The 16,710-nt window shown below is 38.9% G+C and overlaps 1 protein-coding gene and 1 long non-coding RNA gene across 3 annotated transcripts in view; both read left to right on the forward strand.

Annotated features, from left to right (window-relative positions):
* SMARCC1 (SWI/SNF related, matrix associated, actin dependent regulator of chromatin subfamily c member 1) overlaps positions 1–16,710 on the forward strand; it is a 215,906-nt gene that overhangs the window by 123,776 nt on the left and 75,420 nt on the right. For both annotated transcript variants that reach the window (XR_004275039.1, XM_032297943.1), the window contains exons 18-19: positions 967–1,080; positions 9,823–9,882. Coding sequence is in view for 1 of the 2 variants with exons in the window: in XM_032297943.1 (XP_032153834.1) it covers positions 967–1,080; positions 9,823–9,882 (174 nt within the window). In the remaining variant the exon portion in view is untranslated. The remainder of the gene's footprint in view (positions 1–966; positions 1,081–9,822; positions 9,883–16,710) is intronic.
* LOC116564688 lies at positions 1,491–2,868 on the forward strand. Its single transcript, XR_004275042.1, has 2 exons — positions 1,491–2,482; positions 2,783–2,868. It is a non-coding gene; the product is annotated as an uncharacterized LOC116564688 (long non-coding RNA).

Raw genomic sequence — 16,710 nt, forward strand, 5'->3', positions numbered from 1 at the left:
TTTACATCCATATATACATTATCAAACAGATTATGTCAAGGAAATTATATATAGCATTAAGTTGTATTTACAGGAACCTAAGGTATAAGAACTTTGTCCCATTGTGAAATAGAAGATAGTAATGAAAATTTGTTATCCTTTTTGGGACTTAAATGGACACCAAAATGTGTCTTATGTGTTGAATTTTTGTTAGAAGTATAGTGTAGAAGTGTGGGTATTTATTTTTTGTAGGAAATCCACCAGGAGTGGTTTAAGTGCCAATATTAAATAGTTTTTTTTTTTTTTTTTTTTTTTTTTTTTTGAGATGGAGTGTCGTTCTGTCACGCAAGCTGGAGTGCAGTGACACGATCTTGGCTCACTGCAACCACTGTCTCCCAGGTTCAAGCAATTCTCCTGCTTCAGCTTCCTGAGTAGCTGGGATTGCATGCTCTGCTAATTTTTGTGTTTTTAGCAGAAATAGGGTTTTACCATGTTAGTCTGACTGGTCTAGAACTCCTGACCTCGTGATTTACCTGCCTTGGGCTCCCAAAGTGCTGTGATTATAGGCATGAGCCACTGTGTCCAGCCCCAGCAATTGGTTTTTTTTTTTTTTTTTTTTTTTTCCTGTTTTTTTGAGACAGAGTCTTGCACTGTCACCCAGGCTGGAGTGGAATGGAGTGGCACAGTCTCAGCTCACTGCAACCTCTGCCTCCCAGGTTCAGATGATTCTCCTGCCTCCCAAGTAGCTGGGGTTATAGGCGCCCACCACCATGCCTAGCTAATTTTTGTATTTTGTGTTTTTAGTAGAGATAGGATTTCACCATGTTGGCCATGCTGGTCTGCTGACCTTGTGATCCACTTGTCCCAGCCTTCCAAAGTGCTGGCATTACAGGCGTGAGCCACCGTGTCTGGCCCAGTTTTTGAAAAACATTTATCCTCTTGACTTTAAAGAGATTAACTCAGCCATTTATCATTTATTTGACTCAGGTCCCTGCTGCTCAACAGATGCTAAATTTTCCTGAGAAAAGCAAGGAAAAACCAATTGATTTGCAGAACTTTGGTCTTCGTACTGACATTTACTCCAAGAAAACATTAGCAAAGGTAAGGATTTTTTTTTTTTTTTTAAATCTAAACTCATGCGGGGTATAATCCAGCACATCTTAGTACTTCTATGATAACAACTAATGAGTTTTCTACTCAAATCTGATGGTATTTAAAAAAACACTATTAGAGAAAATCGAGGGGGGAATGGAAAATTTGAACAGATAATTGGAATCTGTGAAAAGAATCATGAGGTTGGGCATGGTGGCTCATGCCTGTAATCCTAACACTTTGAGAGGCCGAGGTGGACGGATCATGAGTTCAGGAGATAGAGACCATCCTGCTCAACATGGTGAAACCCTGTCTCTAATAAAAATACAAAAAGTAGCTGGGTGTGGTGGCACATGCCTGTAATCCCAGCTACTTGGGAGGCTGAGGCAGGAGAATAGCTTGAACCAGAGAGTCAGAGTTTTGTACTACTGCACTCCAACCTGGTAACAGAGTGAGACTCTGTCTCCAAAAAAAAAAAGAAAAAAAGAATCATGAATATTTTAGAACTGAAAAGTATGCTTGAAATTATTTGATGGGTTTAATAACAGGCTGCATACAGCAAAAGATAGGTTAGTGAATTCAGAGACAAATTAGTGTATATATGGAAACCTAGGTACCAAGAGCAAAAGAAATTGAAGTATGGAGGGGCCAGGATAAAGAGAGGAGAGTGCAGAAGATGTGAGATACAGTTCAGGCTGGATGTGGTGGCTCACGCCTGTAATCGCAGCTCTGTGGGAGGCGAAGGCAAGAGGATCACATGATCCCAGAAGTTTAAGACTAGCCTGGACAACATAGCAGACCTTATCTCTATCATTAAAAGAAGAAAAAGAAAAAAGAATGATAGAGTCTGAAGAATTAATGTTTATTATTAGAGACTCATAAGAGAATGAATGGAGGAGGACTGATACTTGAATATATAATGGCTAAAAAGACTTCAGAACAAATAAAAAGATACCAACTCACAAAGCAAGAAAGACAGAGCAAGCATGGGCTCAACACTTTGGGAGGCCGGGGTGATAGGAATGCCTGAGGCCAGGACTTCAAGACCAGTCTGGGCAAAATAGCCTTTAATGAAAAACACACAAAAAGAGAACAGATCCAAATTTATACAGAGAGAAAACCACACTCGGGTATGTTATGCTTAATCTCTTATAAACTAACACCTTAAAAGCAGACCTAGAGGGTGGGGGTGAAGGTAGAGAAGAACAATAACAAAGCTGATGGCTGAGTTTTCAACAAAAATGATAAAAACCAAAGACAAATACAATAACATTTCGAAATTGTAAAAGAAAAACTGCCTCTCTAGAATTCTCTGTCCAGTAGATATTACTTTCAAAATTGAAGGTGAAATATAGAGGTTTGTAGATCTTCCAATGTAGAGAAGTTATCACTAGTACACAGTTTAAGAAAAGTAAAGGAGGCCGGGTGTGGTGGCTCACGCCTATAATCCCAGCACTTTGGGAGGCCGAGACGGGTGGATTGCAAGGTCAAGAGATCGAGACCATCCTGGTCAACATGGTGAAACCCCTTCTCTACTAAAAATACAAAAATTAGCTGGGCATGGTGGTGCACACCTGTAGTCCCAGCTACTCGGGAGGCTGAGGCAGGAGAATTGCTTGAACCCAGGAGACAGAGATTGCGGTGAGCCGAGATCACACTATTGCACTCCAGCTTGGGTAACGAGCGAAACTCCGTCTCAAAAAAAGAAAAGAAAAGTAAAGGAATGTCTTCAGCATGAAGAATAATGATCCCAGATGAAGGCACATGTCTCCGTGAAGGAATAAGGAGCAGAGAAAAGTAATTATGTGGTTAAATATAAAGAAATACAGATTGTTTAAACAATAATATTTGGAGGGATTTATAACATATAGAAATTACAAGAATGGCAGAAAGGCAGAAGGAGATTAAATTGAATTAAACTGTTGCAAAGTTTACATTATTTAGAAACGTGATAGAAGTCCCGAATTGGGGTAAACTATAATTTGAAACAATATTTTGGAACCTGACTGGATCTAATGGAAGAATACTAGAAAAAGAGCAACATGTGAGTCAGTATAAAACACATCTTCCAGCTGGGCATGGTGGCTCACACCTGTAATTCCAGCACTTTACTAGACTGAGGTGGGAGGATCACCTGAGGTCAGGAGTTTGAGACCAGCCTAGCCAATGTGGCGAAACTCTGTCTCTACTAAAAGCCCTATTAGCCGGGCATGGCTGTGGGTACCTGTAATCTCAGCTACTCAGGAGGCTTAGGCAGGAGGACCGTTCGAACCCGGGAGGCAGAAGTTTCAGTGAGCTAAGATAGTTCCACTTCACTCCAGGCTGGGCAACAGGAGCCGGACTCCATCTTAAAAAACAAACAAAAAATCCGCATTGTAGTCCACCCCTGGGCACCGTGGCTCATGCCTGTAATCCCAGCATTTTCGGAGGCCAAGGCGAGCAGATCACCCACCTGAGGTCGGGAGTTCAAGACCATCCTGACCAACTTGGAGAAACCCCGTCCATACTAAAAATACAAAATTAGCCAGGCATGGTGATGCATGCCTGTAATCCCAGCTACTTGGGAGGCTGAGGCAGGAGAATAGCTTGAACCTGGGTGGCAGAGGTTGCAGTGAGCCCAAATTGTTCCATTGCACTCCAGCCTGGGCAATAAGAGTGAAACTCCATCTCAAGAAAAAACCAAAAAAAAACCATATATATGTATATGTGTGTGTGTGTGTGTGTATGTGTGTGTGTGTGTGTGTGTGTGTGTGTGTGTATGTGTATATATATATATATATATATATATATGGTTGTTTTTGTATATATATATTTATTTTTACATGTGTAAATAAATCTTAGTGTAACTAGTTGAGGAGGTATAACTAAGAAGGAAATAATGGACAGAAAATAATTTTTAGAAGTCACTATAAAAAGATAGGAAACAAGAAAATGGGGAGCTAATGGGAGGAGTAGGAAACAAATAGCAAGATAGTAGTTTACATCTTACTCTAGTATTAATAACAACATTAAGTAGAAATGCTTTTAATACTCCAGATAATGAGATGAAATTCTTTTATTTCAACAAAAGGAATAAAGAAACAAACAAAATACTCCAGTTAAGCAGCAGAGATTTTCAAATTGCATAAAATATTCAAGGACAAGTATGTTGTCAACATATGTACACCCACTTTGAAGATATAGACACATGCTACTATTAGAAGAATAGAAGACATATTTTGCAAAGAATAATCCCAAGGGTGCCAAAATTATTACATTAATTTTGGTATAATATAGATACCAGAGTAAGTTATTTTACCAGATATAAACAGAACTTCGTAATGATAAAAGAGTTAATTAATCAAGGACATAATCTTATATGTGCATCTAATTAAATAGCATCAAAATACATAAAGCAAAAAATAATAGAACTGAAAGGAGAAACAGACAAACACACATTAGTTGGAGATTTCAGTAATCCTTTCTCAATAATTGATCCAAGAAGTGGTTAGAAAATCGTTGAGGTCATTAAAGACTTAGAACAATTCTATTAACCTAGGTGACATGTTTATTTGGTATATGTAGAATACTGTACAAAGTAGCAAAATGAAAACCATGTTCTTTACAAGTTCTCAGGAAACATTCACCAGAGTAAGCCCAATTTTTAAAAACATATGCTTTAAAAAAATTAAAATTTTATGGGTACATAGTAGATGCGTATGTTTATGAGTTACATGAGATATTTTGATACAGGCATGCAGTGCATAATAATCACATCAGGGTAAATAGGATATTCTTCACCTCAAGCATTTATTTTGTTTGTGTGTGTTTTTTGTTTATTTTAATTTAATTTTATTCTTTTGAAGACGGTGTCTCAGTCTGTCACCCAGGCTGGAATGCAGCATGCGATCTTGACTCTGTGCAACCTCTGTCTCCCAGGTTCAAGCAGTTCTCCTGCCTCAGCCTCCTGAGTAGCTGGGATGGTGCCTGCCACAACACCGAGATAAGTTTTGTATTTTTAGTAGAGGTGGGGTTTCACCATGTTGCCCCGGGTAGTCTGGAACTCCTGAGCTCAGGCAGTCTGCCAGCCTCGGCCTTCCAAAGTTCTAGGATTACAGGCATGAGCCACCACACCTGGCCTATCCTTTGTGTTTTAAAAATCCACTTAAATGCTTTTAGTTATTTTTAAATGAAAAATTAAATTTTTTGTTTACTATGATCACCTTGTTGTGCTGGCAAATCCTAGGTCTTATTTAGTATTTCTATTTTTAGTACCGAGACCCAATTCTGAGCCATAAAATGAGCCTCAATAATTTAAAAGGATTGAAATCATACAGTTCGGTTTTATGATTTCAGAGATGTGAAATAAATGAAGTTGGCTGACCACAACAAAATAAAATTAAACTAGAAAATCCAAAACAGGTCAGGTGTGGTGGCCCATGCTTGTAATCCCAGTGCTTTGGGAGGCTAAGGTTGGCTGAACCTTAGGTCAGGAGTTTGAGACCAGCCTGACCAACATGGAGAAACTCTGTCTCTACTAAAAATACAAAATTAGCCAGGTGTGGTGGTGTATGCCTGTAATTCCAGGTACTCAGGAGACTGCCTGGGAGGCAGAGGTTGTGGTGAGCCAAGATGGCGCCATTACACTGCAGCCTGGGCACCACGAGTGAAACTGTAAGTCAAAAAAAAAAAAAAAAAATCCAAAACAAACAGAAATAGAGAAAATTAATTAAATTTGGAGATGGATCTTTGAAAAGATCCAAAATTGATAAATTATCAAGTTTATTGATGATTTATTAATAATAATCTTCAGCCAGAGTGATCATTAAGAAAAGACAGAAACTACTGATCAGCCATAAAGGAGTATAGCACTGCTGACTCTAATATGTTAAAAAGACAAGAAAGATTTGACATCCAGGTGTGGTGACTCACACCTGTAATCCCAGCACTTTGTGAGGCTGAGGTGGGTGGATCACTTGAACTCAGGAGTTCAAGGCCAACCTGGGTAACATGACAAAACCCTGTCTCTACAAAAATATACAAAAGTTAGCCAGGCATGGTGGTGCATGCCTGTAATCCCAGCTACTTGTGGGGTCTTAGGCAGGAGGATCACTTTAACCTGGGAGGTCGAGGCTGCAACATTTCAGCCTGGGTGACAAAGTGAGGCCCTGTTTTTAAAAAAAAAAAAGATTTGATGAACAACTTCATAGTGATATATTTGACTTTGATGAGATGGACAAATTTCTAAAAACAATAAAACATGAAATATGCTGATAAAGGTCCTCTGAGGAAGTCAGAGCCTCATCCCTGGAACCCGTAAGTATTACCTTATTTAGTGAAAAGTTATTGGCTGATGTGTTATCAAGCTAAAAATACTTTATTTTAGTTTTTGTTTTTGTTTTCGAGACAGAGTCTTGCTCTGTCACCCAGGCTGGAGTGCAGTGGCGAGATCTTGGCTCACTGCAACCTCCGTCATCTGGGTTCAAGCAATTCTCATGCCTCAACCTCCCAAGTAGCTGAGACAACAGGCACATACCACCATGGCTGGCTAATTTTTGTATTTTTAGTGGAGATGGAGTTTTGCCAGTTTGGCCAGGCTAGTCTCAAACTCCTGTTCTCAAGTGATCTGCCTGCCTCAACCTCCCAAAGTGCTGTGATTAACATGCATGAGCCACCAGCCTAAGCTAAAAATCTTAAAGATAAGGGTATGATCCTATATTATCCCTGGGTGCCTTGAATGTCATAACTACTGTCCTTGTAAGAGAGGGGAAGAGAGCAATTTGACAGAAAAGGACAAGGGAATGTGACTTTGGGGTCAGAGATTGGATTGAGGTAACTACAAGCCAAGGAATTATATAGCAGCCACAAAAGGGTGTTTTTGTTAATATAAAATTCAGATCCGAGAAAAACTAACCTATGGAAGTCAGACTAGTATATACTTTTGTGAATGGCTATCAAAGGCTATCAAAGCCTTTTGGGTTTTTATTTAAGTATTGTTACATTGTTTTATAAGCAAAATTGTATCAAGTTGTATCCTAGTTTGTGTATTTTGTATATGTATCAGGCCTCCAGAAATACAAAAGAACTTTTTTTTTTTTTTTTTTTTTGAGACACTTTTTGTTCTTTCATCCAGGCTGGAGTGAAGGGGGACAATTTGGCTTACTGCAACCTCCACCTCCCCGGTTGAAGAGATTTTCCTGTCTCAGCCTTCTAAATAGCTGGGATTATAGTGGTGCACCACCACGCCTGGCTAATTTTTGTATTTTTAGTAGAGATAGGGTTTCTTGGTGTTGACGAGGCTGGTCTCAAACTCCTGATCTCAGGTTATCCATCCCCCTTGGCCTCAAAAGTGCTTGGATTATGGGTGTGAGCCATTGCTCAGGGACTTTTTGTTTTGTTTCGTTTGTTTCTTTCATTTCTATGCTTATCATTCGAGTGTTTCTTTCATTTTTTTTTTTTTTTTTAAGAGAGTACATCTGTGTTGCCCTGGTTGATCTTGAACTCCTGAGATGCAGTGATTGATCTGCCTTGACCTTCCAGAGTGCTGAGATTACAGGCATGAGCCCCCATGCCCAGCCTAATACAATAGAAAAATATTTTAAAATCATATGGAAACTTTAGCAATCATTTTATGGGTTCTGATGAGGCTTATGCATGCTCTTTGTAAAGCCAGTTGTTATCAGGAGAGGAAACAGGCTGGGCGTGGTGGCCCGTTCCTGTAATCCTAGCATTTTGGGAGGCCAAGATGGGCAGATCACCTGAGGTCAGGAGTTCAAGACCAGCCTGGCCACCATGCTGAAACCCTGTCTCTACTTGAAAAAAAAAATGCAAAAACTATCCAGGTGTGGTGGCAGGCACCTGTAATTCCAGCTATTCAGGAGGCTGAAGCTTGAGAATTGCTTGAACCCAGAATGCAGAAGTTGCTGTGAGCCGAGATCATGCCACTGCACTCTAATGCAGCAAGAGTGAGTCTATGAGGGGAAAAAAAAAAAAAAAAAAGAAATACTGATTTTACTGACTTAAGTCTGTGGGGCAGAGAATATTCTTGCTACTCATTATGCTCATTGTGGCTGAGGAGTGAAGAAATGATGGTCGAGGACCTACTCTATAAATAAATGCTGGTGTCTGGTTGTAGCGATCTTCTTTATATTTGCTCAGGTCTGGTTTCTTCAGAATTTAAATTAAATGTTAATGAATTTTGTTCTTGGGACTCCAAATCTGATTGGTGATTACCTCTGATTTTGGTTTTTTAGAAGGATCTTGGGTTATCTTAAAGTAATCCTTGGGGAATGAACAATACCTTCTGAGTTACAGATGCAGGCATCTTTTCTTTCTCACAGAGCCATACTGTAGGAGTTTAGTTCTTAATTCTGCAGTGTGTAGGTCAACTGTTTTTATTCTCTAGTTAAAAGACTACTTATTTTTGATGCATTATTTTTTGCTTGTTTTTTTTTTTTTTTTTTGCAAGTAAACAGATACTTCAGAATACTATTACTTGAGTACCCTAGAGATGCATCAAATCAGGGTTTAATTTTGTTGTTTTAATTTTTTCTTTTTTCTTTCATACAGAATCTGATTTTTTCATGAAATGTGTAGCACTAATGCACTGAGAGTTTTAATTATCTAAATGGAGAAGCTTTATTGATAATATATAGAGAAATCATGGATTGTAGAAATCTTCATTTATTAAATTGTAATCTCTCAAAATAGAGTTTTGAGAAAGGGAAATGTGTTAGAACGTATATTTTCAATTAGTAATGTTTCTAGCTACATGATAATATCAGCTATACTACCAATCAGCTCCCCTGAAGATGAGTGAATGCAGCACGGTCTGCAGATCAAGAAGTATGAATTAATCGATAAATTGTACTTTTTACACAAGCCAGTCTGACTTCTCTTACACTCACATGGTGACGTGAATCATAAACTATAAGGGACTCACATGGAAAAGGTGATTTTGAGTTTAGGGAATCATTTGGAGATTGTTTTATAATTGAGAGATGTTTTAAAATCAGATAATATGGACGTATTGCAGTTGGAATCAAGAACCTGTCAGTGTTTTATGTCTGTAGTACCTCGGATTCTTGAATCTTGGGAGAAATACTATGTTCAGGTACTCTGTTCAAATACTCTCTACCAAGATTTGTATTATGTTTGTGATATTACAGCTGGTTTATGGTATGCAATAAAATAATATGCCTTTTTAGCTTGCAAAAGATAACTGTTAAGTCTCAAAATAATAGAAATAACATATCCACATGGTTATGGGTCCTTGCTTGACAGCAGGAAGTCTTTTTTGTGTTTTGTGTTTTTTTGAGACGAAGTCTCGCTCTGTTGCCCAGGCTGGAGTGCAATGGTGCCATCTTGGCTCACTGCAACCCCTGTCTCCTGGGTTCAAACAATTCTCCTGCCTCAGCTTCTCAAGTAGCTGGGACTGCAGGCATGAGTCACCACGCCTGGCTAATTTTTATATTTTTAGTAGAGACAGGATTTCTTCATGTTGGCCAGGCTGGGGATCTCAAGTGATCCACCTGTCTGGGTCTTTCAAAGTGCTGGGATTACAGGCATGCCCTACCATGCCCAGTCAGTCTTTGAAATAAGCCGGCATTTCTTTTAGAAGTTTAGGCTCCTTAAGTGTTTAGTTTCTGCAAGTCAGAGACTCCCATTGATGATTTGCAAAAAAACAGTCTCCTGAGCTTGGAAAGGAATTCTGTTGAGCTCTATATTCAGCATTTAAAAATGAGCAAATAATTTCTCATTTTGTTTCCTTAGAGTAAGGGTGCTAGTGCTGGAAGAGAATGGACTGAACAGGAGACCCTTCTACTTTTGGAGGTAAGCAGATTAATGGCAGAGCCCTGTTATCTGCATGTGGGATGTGTTGCTAAGTTTCTGTGACTAGCATTTTATTTTGTTTTGTTTTATTTGGAGGCAGGGTCTCATTCTGTCACCCAGGCTGGAGTGCAGGGTCCTTATCATGGCTCAGTGCAGCCTCTACCCCCTGTCCTCAAGCCATCCTCCCACTTTCAGCCCCGAATAGTTGGGACTACAGGCATGTGCCACCATGCCTGGCTAATTTTTGTATTTTTTTTTTTGGTAGCAATAAGGTATCACCGTGTTGTCCAGGCCTGTCTCAAACCCCTGGACTCAAGCAGTCCTTCCATCTTGGCCTCCCAAAGTTCTAGAACTACAGCCATGAACCACTGTGCCTGGCCTGTGACTAGCATTTTAAATTCACCTATGGTATTCTGTTTAAAAAGGTGTCTGCTGGAGTTGAAAACTCAATCACACACGTGTTTTCCTTTAGATAGCCATCATGCTTTGATAATTGATAGTTAAATCATTTTTTGTATCTCCCATTTGATAGTATGGAATTTTAAAAACATGTGGTTAGGTTTTTAGATTATTAAATTGATAATTTTTATAGATTCATTGAGGATGTTTAAGTGAAGCTGACTGATTTTGTGTGTGGGACAGTTAGGAATAAAGTGACTACTAAGACAATTGGTGTCATTGCCTGGATTTGTCCTAAGATGTCAACACTCCTTTTGCATCATGAATGCAAATGTCAGCATAATGAAGAAGGCAGTAATGTCTTAGTATTATCAAGGAAGCTGTTTGACATCACAGTTCTCCTAGAAGAGCCTGGTGCCCTTTGGGTTCCCAGACCACAGAGTGGGCTTGGTGATATTTTGGTAGCTGTACTGCTTTGATTTGGTTTTTCAGGTTGTTCTGATAGTTGTAATTACTGTAGACATATCAGTAGTGCATCAGACTATTTCCGTTCCTTTTTTATATTTCTCTTTTACTTTTTCTTGCTCTCTGTTTTCTGCTTCTTCCCCTAATCCCATCTTTCTTTGTTGTGATCACAATCAAAACAAATCCTTGCTCTGTGTGTGTGTGTGTGTGTGTGTGTGTGTGTGTGTGTGTGTTTGCGTCTTTTATTCCCATATGGCCATTCAGTATCAGTGACACGCAGAGAGCTTTGCTCATTCACTTTTTACTTATTTATTTAAATATCTTTCCTATGGTGCTGACTGACTCACTTTTACTTTCAGGACTATTTTGTATAACCATATCTGCTAGATTTTAATATTAATTAAAATGAATAGTGTTTCAGTATTTATGGGTGACTATAACATACTTTTGCATTGCTGTTTTGAAATCTTTGAGCTCTGGAGAGAAAGTAAGTTGTATAATAATGACTGGAACAGCAATTTTTCTTTTTCCTGTTGCACATTGATGCTCACTTTTCTCCTTTTTCATATTTTTAACATTAGTGGATAGTAAATAACAGTGAGGTAAGAATGACTGAGCTGCTGTTTACACTAAAGACATCCAAGAAAACCACAGTATTACACAATAGTGCATTTTCTCTCCTGCAGGTAGAATCTGTGGAGTATTTGATTTTTTCTTTTAAACTTGCAATTCAGTAAGCTGGAATTGTTTACAGTTACACAAAGAGAAATAAAAGACTTCTCCACCTCAGTGTTTTTCACTAACATCTTCCATTTATATAGTTTATATAGAGATACTTAATAGCTTAAAAATACAAAGTCGGCCGGGTGCGGTGCCTCACGCCTGTAATCCCAGCACTTTGGGAGGCTGAGGTGGGCGGATCACGAGGTCAAGAGATTGAGACCATCCTGGCAAACATGGTGAAACCCTGTCTCTACTAAAAAAAAAATACAAAAATTAGCTGGGCATAGTGGCGCGCGCCTATAGTCCCAGCTACTCAGGAGGCTGAGGCAGGAGAATTGCTTGAATCCGGGAGGCGGAGGTTGTAGTGAGCCGAGATTGCACCACTGCACTCCTGCCTGGTGACAGAGAAAGACTCTGTCTCCAAAAAAAAAAAAAAAAAAAAAAAGAGTACAAAGTCAGCTAGGCTTGGTGGTTCACGCCTGTTATCCAGCACTTTTGGAGGCCAAGGTGGGCAGATCACAAGGTAAAGATGTCGAGACTATCCTGGCCAACAGGGTGAAACCCAGTCTCTACTAAAAATACAAAAATCAGCTTGGCATGGTGGCATGCATCTCTAGTCCCAGCTACATGGGAGGCTGAGGCAGGAGAATCGCTTGAACCCGGGAGGCAGCGATTGCAGCGAGCTGAGATCACCCCACTGCACTCCAGCCTGGTGACAGAGTGAGACTCGGTCTCCAAAAACAAATAAATAAAATAAAGTCAGATGAGTATTTTAAAATGGATTTATAATAAAAGTCACTTTCTTTCTAATAAATTGATAAATCTGCTAGATTCATTGGGGTTTGCTGTTTTAAAAAGAGCATCGTGCCTTTTTTTTTTTTTTTTTTCTCCCTTTTTTTGTGACAGGGTTTTACTCCCTCCATTCATACTATGTGCTGTGGCGCAGTCTTGGCCCACTGCGGCCTCAGTTTCTCCAACTCAGTCAATCCTCCCAGCTCTGCCTTTCAAGTGCATCACCATGCCCAGCTAGTTTTTATTGTATTTTTAAATAGAGATAGGGTTTCGTCTGCTCATTTTGCTCAGCCTGGCATACTATTTATTAAACAAATACAGCACACAGACACATTCCAAATATTTCTCATATTCTCGAGACCACACCCTTTGATTTTTAAAACACTTTGTTTCATAAAGTCTTTTTTCAAAGCACAGTTTTTGGGTAAATGCTAAAGTTTAATATCTGGTCATGTTCGTCTCCTTGTTATCATATTGCAAATATTGGAGGCAACACTTCAATTTTGGAAATAGCCAAAGTAGAATGTATACAATAGATGAAGGAATGCAGTTTGGAAAAGAAAGATCTTTAATTGGTAGAAATGAAGGATAATGTCATGTAAGGTTTTATATTAACTTTTTAAAAAGAAATTACTGTGTGAGATCAAGGTGATGATGGCTTGTTTGAATAAGACTTCAGTTATAAAAAGGTATGGGAAATTTCTACTTGAAAATGTGACATCAGAATGAGTAGGCATATAAAGTATAATTAAAGTTTGAGGTGAAAACAAATCAAAACAGCATAACAACAAAAAAGAATAAGTAGCTACAAAAGGCCATAACAGTCTTTATGGAAGTTTGAAATTCTGTTGATAGAATCAGGGCACCAGAATGAAAGAGAGGTAATGGAGCCACTCTATTCCACAGTGATTCAGGTGATTAACATTTTTTTTTCCAAATTAATTTATATGAACATGCATATCTATGTTTATGCACATAATTATTTAATATAGAGACAAGGTTTTGCTATGATCTCCAGGCTGGTCTTGAACTCCTGGTCTCTAGTGATCCTCCTGCCTCAGCCTTGCAGAGTACTTTTGGATTACACACATAAGCCACTGTGCTCAATCCACAATTTTTTTCTTTCTTTTTTTTTGAGACAGCCTTGCTGTGTCACCAGGCTGGAGTGCAGTGGTGCAAGCAGATGTATCAATTTATTAGAAAGAAAGTGACTTTTATTATAAATCCATTTTAAAATACTCATCTGACTTCATATTTTTTATTTATTTATTTTTGGAGACGGAGTCTCACTCTGTCGCCAGGCTGGAGTGCAGTGGTGCGATCTCGACTCACTGCAACTGCCGCCTCTCGGGTTCAGGTGATTCTCCTGCCTCAGCCTCCCAAAGAGCTAGGCGTACAGGCGTGCACCACCATCCCTGGCTAATTTTTGTATTTTTAGTAGAGACGGGGTTTCACCATGTTGGCCAGTTTGGTCTAAATCTCTTGACCTCGTGATCTGCCTGCCTTGGCATCCCAAAGTGCTGGGATTACAGGCATGAGCCACCATGCTTGGCCTTCAGAATTTCTTTTAAGTCTGCAACTGATTGCAGTATTCTCCCTGGTCATTTATAATTATTCCTGGGCTTGGAAGTGACAAGACTTGAATTTGGGAGCTCACTGATTCTCCCTTGTTAACTCCAGTGTTTGTCATGTGTGCTTTGCTTTCTTATGCTATTTATTTTCCCTGAGATAATTAATAGACATAAAATGCTGTACCTGCAAATAAAACTTGTAAGTAACATTTGCATATCACTATAAGAGTTTCTCTCATTTTTTATGCCAGCTAAATTATAGGAAATACAGCATTAGAAGATATTCAGTAAGCAGCATGAAAAATTTCCTCACAGTGTGCATGCACTTTACACACTTTTTCTTGATAAGAAACCCAGGAAATACTTTGAACTATACTTAGATGAGTAGTAAATCTTCCATTGAAAACCTTCTCTTAAAGTCAGAGATGTCCAATCTTTTGGCTTCCCTGGGCCACATTGGAAGAATTGTCTTCGGCCACACGTACAATACACTAACACTAACAACAGCTGATGAACTTTTAAAAAACACCCCCTCCCAAATTTCATAGTGTTTTAAGAAAGTTTATGAATTTCTATGGGCCACATTCAACGCCGTCCTGGGCCACATGCGGGCTGTGGGCTGCAGGCTGCGGGTTGGATGAGCTTGCCTTAGGAAAAGCTTTTTTGTTTTTGTTGTTAAATAAAAAATACCAGTCTGCCTTTTTACGTTTGAGAGCCATAGCAGTCGGATTCCTTTCTTGGTTTAGTTCAGTTTCCTGTGGTTTAAGTTCAGTAAACTTTATTAGGTATTGTGTTTCAGACACTATGACAGACACTGCAGGTTGAGATCTGTAGGACACAGTCTGTACCTTTAAGGAATTCATGGGCTACTAGGTGACAGAGACAGATAAAACACAAAGCTTGAATGCAGAGTTCCCAACTTTGTGATTACAGGTATGTTCAGAGTACAAGAGCTGTACAAAGGAGTTGCTTTGCAAATAGGCTAGGTGGATAAGACATAATGAACAGCCTTCTGGGAATGGTATAGCTGTGTTGGTCCTAAAACATGATGTTTCTAGTGCAGAACAAATGGTTCACAGGCACAATACCTAGGAATAGATCCAGTGGGGCCTGTGTATTCTTGAAACATAAAAAGTATGTAATAGGGTAGAAGAAGTAGGAAGGCAGTGTCCTGATCATGTTTGGCTTAGTTTCATAAGATAATGACCTATAATAAAATAGTTTTAGGCAGGAGTGTTTTGTGTAAAATGTATTTCACTCTAGCAGCATGGAGAAGGATGAAATTAAGGATAGAAAGGTAATTACAAGAATCCATTTATGAGGGCCAAGGTGGAAGGATCACTTGAGGCCAGGAGTTGCACAGCAGCCTGGGCAGCATAGCAAGACCCTGTCTCTTAAAAAAGAAAAAAAATTAACCTGGCTTATGGCAGGAAGAATGAAGCTGTTTTGTAGTATTATAAGATACTTACTAAAAACTTCAATTGAATCCTCCTCCATCCTGGCCAGTGTGTCACCATATTATTCTCTTTTCAAAATATTTTTTAAATTTTCCTCTCTTATTAACACTACTATCAGTTCCCAGGCTCAGACATTTACTGATTATCAGCTCTGTGCTGTTCTGCATGCTGATTCTTGCTTGGATTTTGTATTTCAGAGGGTTCCCCAACTCGACCTCTATTCTGGAAAAAACTTTCTGAACTTTATTATTCCTTGGCTGAAGGAACATGAAAAAATATTTTTAAAATAAAATTTCATTGGAAAAGGGCATGATAGAACATACCTAGAAGGTTCCTATTTATAGTTAGAAACATAATACAGCCCCACTAGATATATTTCTGCTTTCATGGACCCTAGTGAGACAGATTTTTTTTTCTTTTTTCTTACAATCTGGATCTTTCAAAAAGTAATTCCTTCTCAAACTACCTAAGGTTACTGAATATCCAGAGGAAACCCAGAATTAGCCTAGCTTTTCAAGGGATTTAATGAGTCAGTCCATTTGCGGGCTTGGGCTTTGAGAAGTCCTCTACCATTCTAGCAAAAATGAAAGCCTGAGCAGCAGTTGAAACCCAGAGTTAAGAATTAATTGATGGCCAGGTACACTGTTTGACACCTGTAATCTCAGCACTTTAGGAGGCTGAGGTGGGAGGATTGCTTGAGCTCAGGATTCTGTGACCATCCATTGTGAGACCCTGTCTCTAAAAATTAAAAACAAAACAAAAAAAACCTTTGAAGAAAAATAACCGAAAAGTAAACAGAGACAACTAATTGTTATAGAAAACTCATATCACAGTGTAGATGAGCAGTTTAGGCTCTAGCACAAGGCTTTTCAGTTGGAGCATTCAATATCGACATTTGGGCCAGATTTTTTTGTTGTTAGGGTGGAGGATTCATGTATGTTTTACAGCACACCTAGCCGCTCCTTGCTAGACACCAGCAGCACTTCCTCAGTTGGGTCAGCCAAAAATATCCGCAGACATTGCCATGTCCTCAAGGGGGCAAAAATTACCCTTCATTGAGAACGATGGCCCTGCAGAGAATGGTGTGAGAGTAGCAACTTCAGCATGTCACTAAATAAATTCTTTTTATCCAATTAATTCCTCAACTTTCTTAGCACCACGTAGTTGTGGTTTTCTTTCTACCATTCTATCGGTTTTTCCCTTGGAGACTCATTTTACTCTTTTTGTTTGTTTGTTTTCAGGATTTTCTCTGAAAACATTATAAAATAAGAAATTATGTACTTTATACATTTTAGAAACAGTTTATCAATTTCTACTAAAAAGAAACCTACTTGGAGTGTGACTGAGATTGTATTGAATCTGTTGCAGTTCAACTTGGAAAAGAATTGACATCTTTTTTTTTTTTTTTTTTTTTTTTTTTT

This window comes from Sapajus apella, unplaced genomic scaffold (assembly GCF_009761245.1).
Source record: "Sapajus apella isolate SASKATOON/1434 unplaced genomic scaffold, GSC_monkey_1.0 scaffold38, whole genome shotgun sequence".
Lineage (NCBI taxonomy): Eukaryota > Metazoa > Chordata > Mammalia > Primates > Cebidae > Sapajus > Sapajus apella.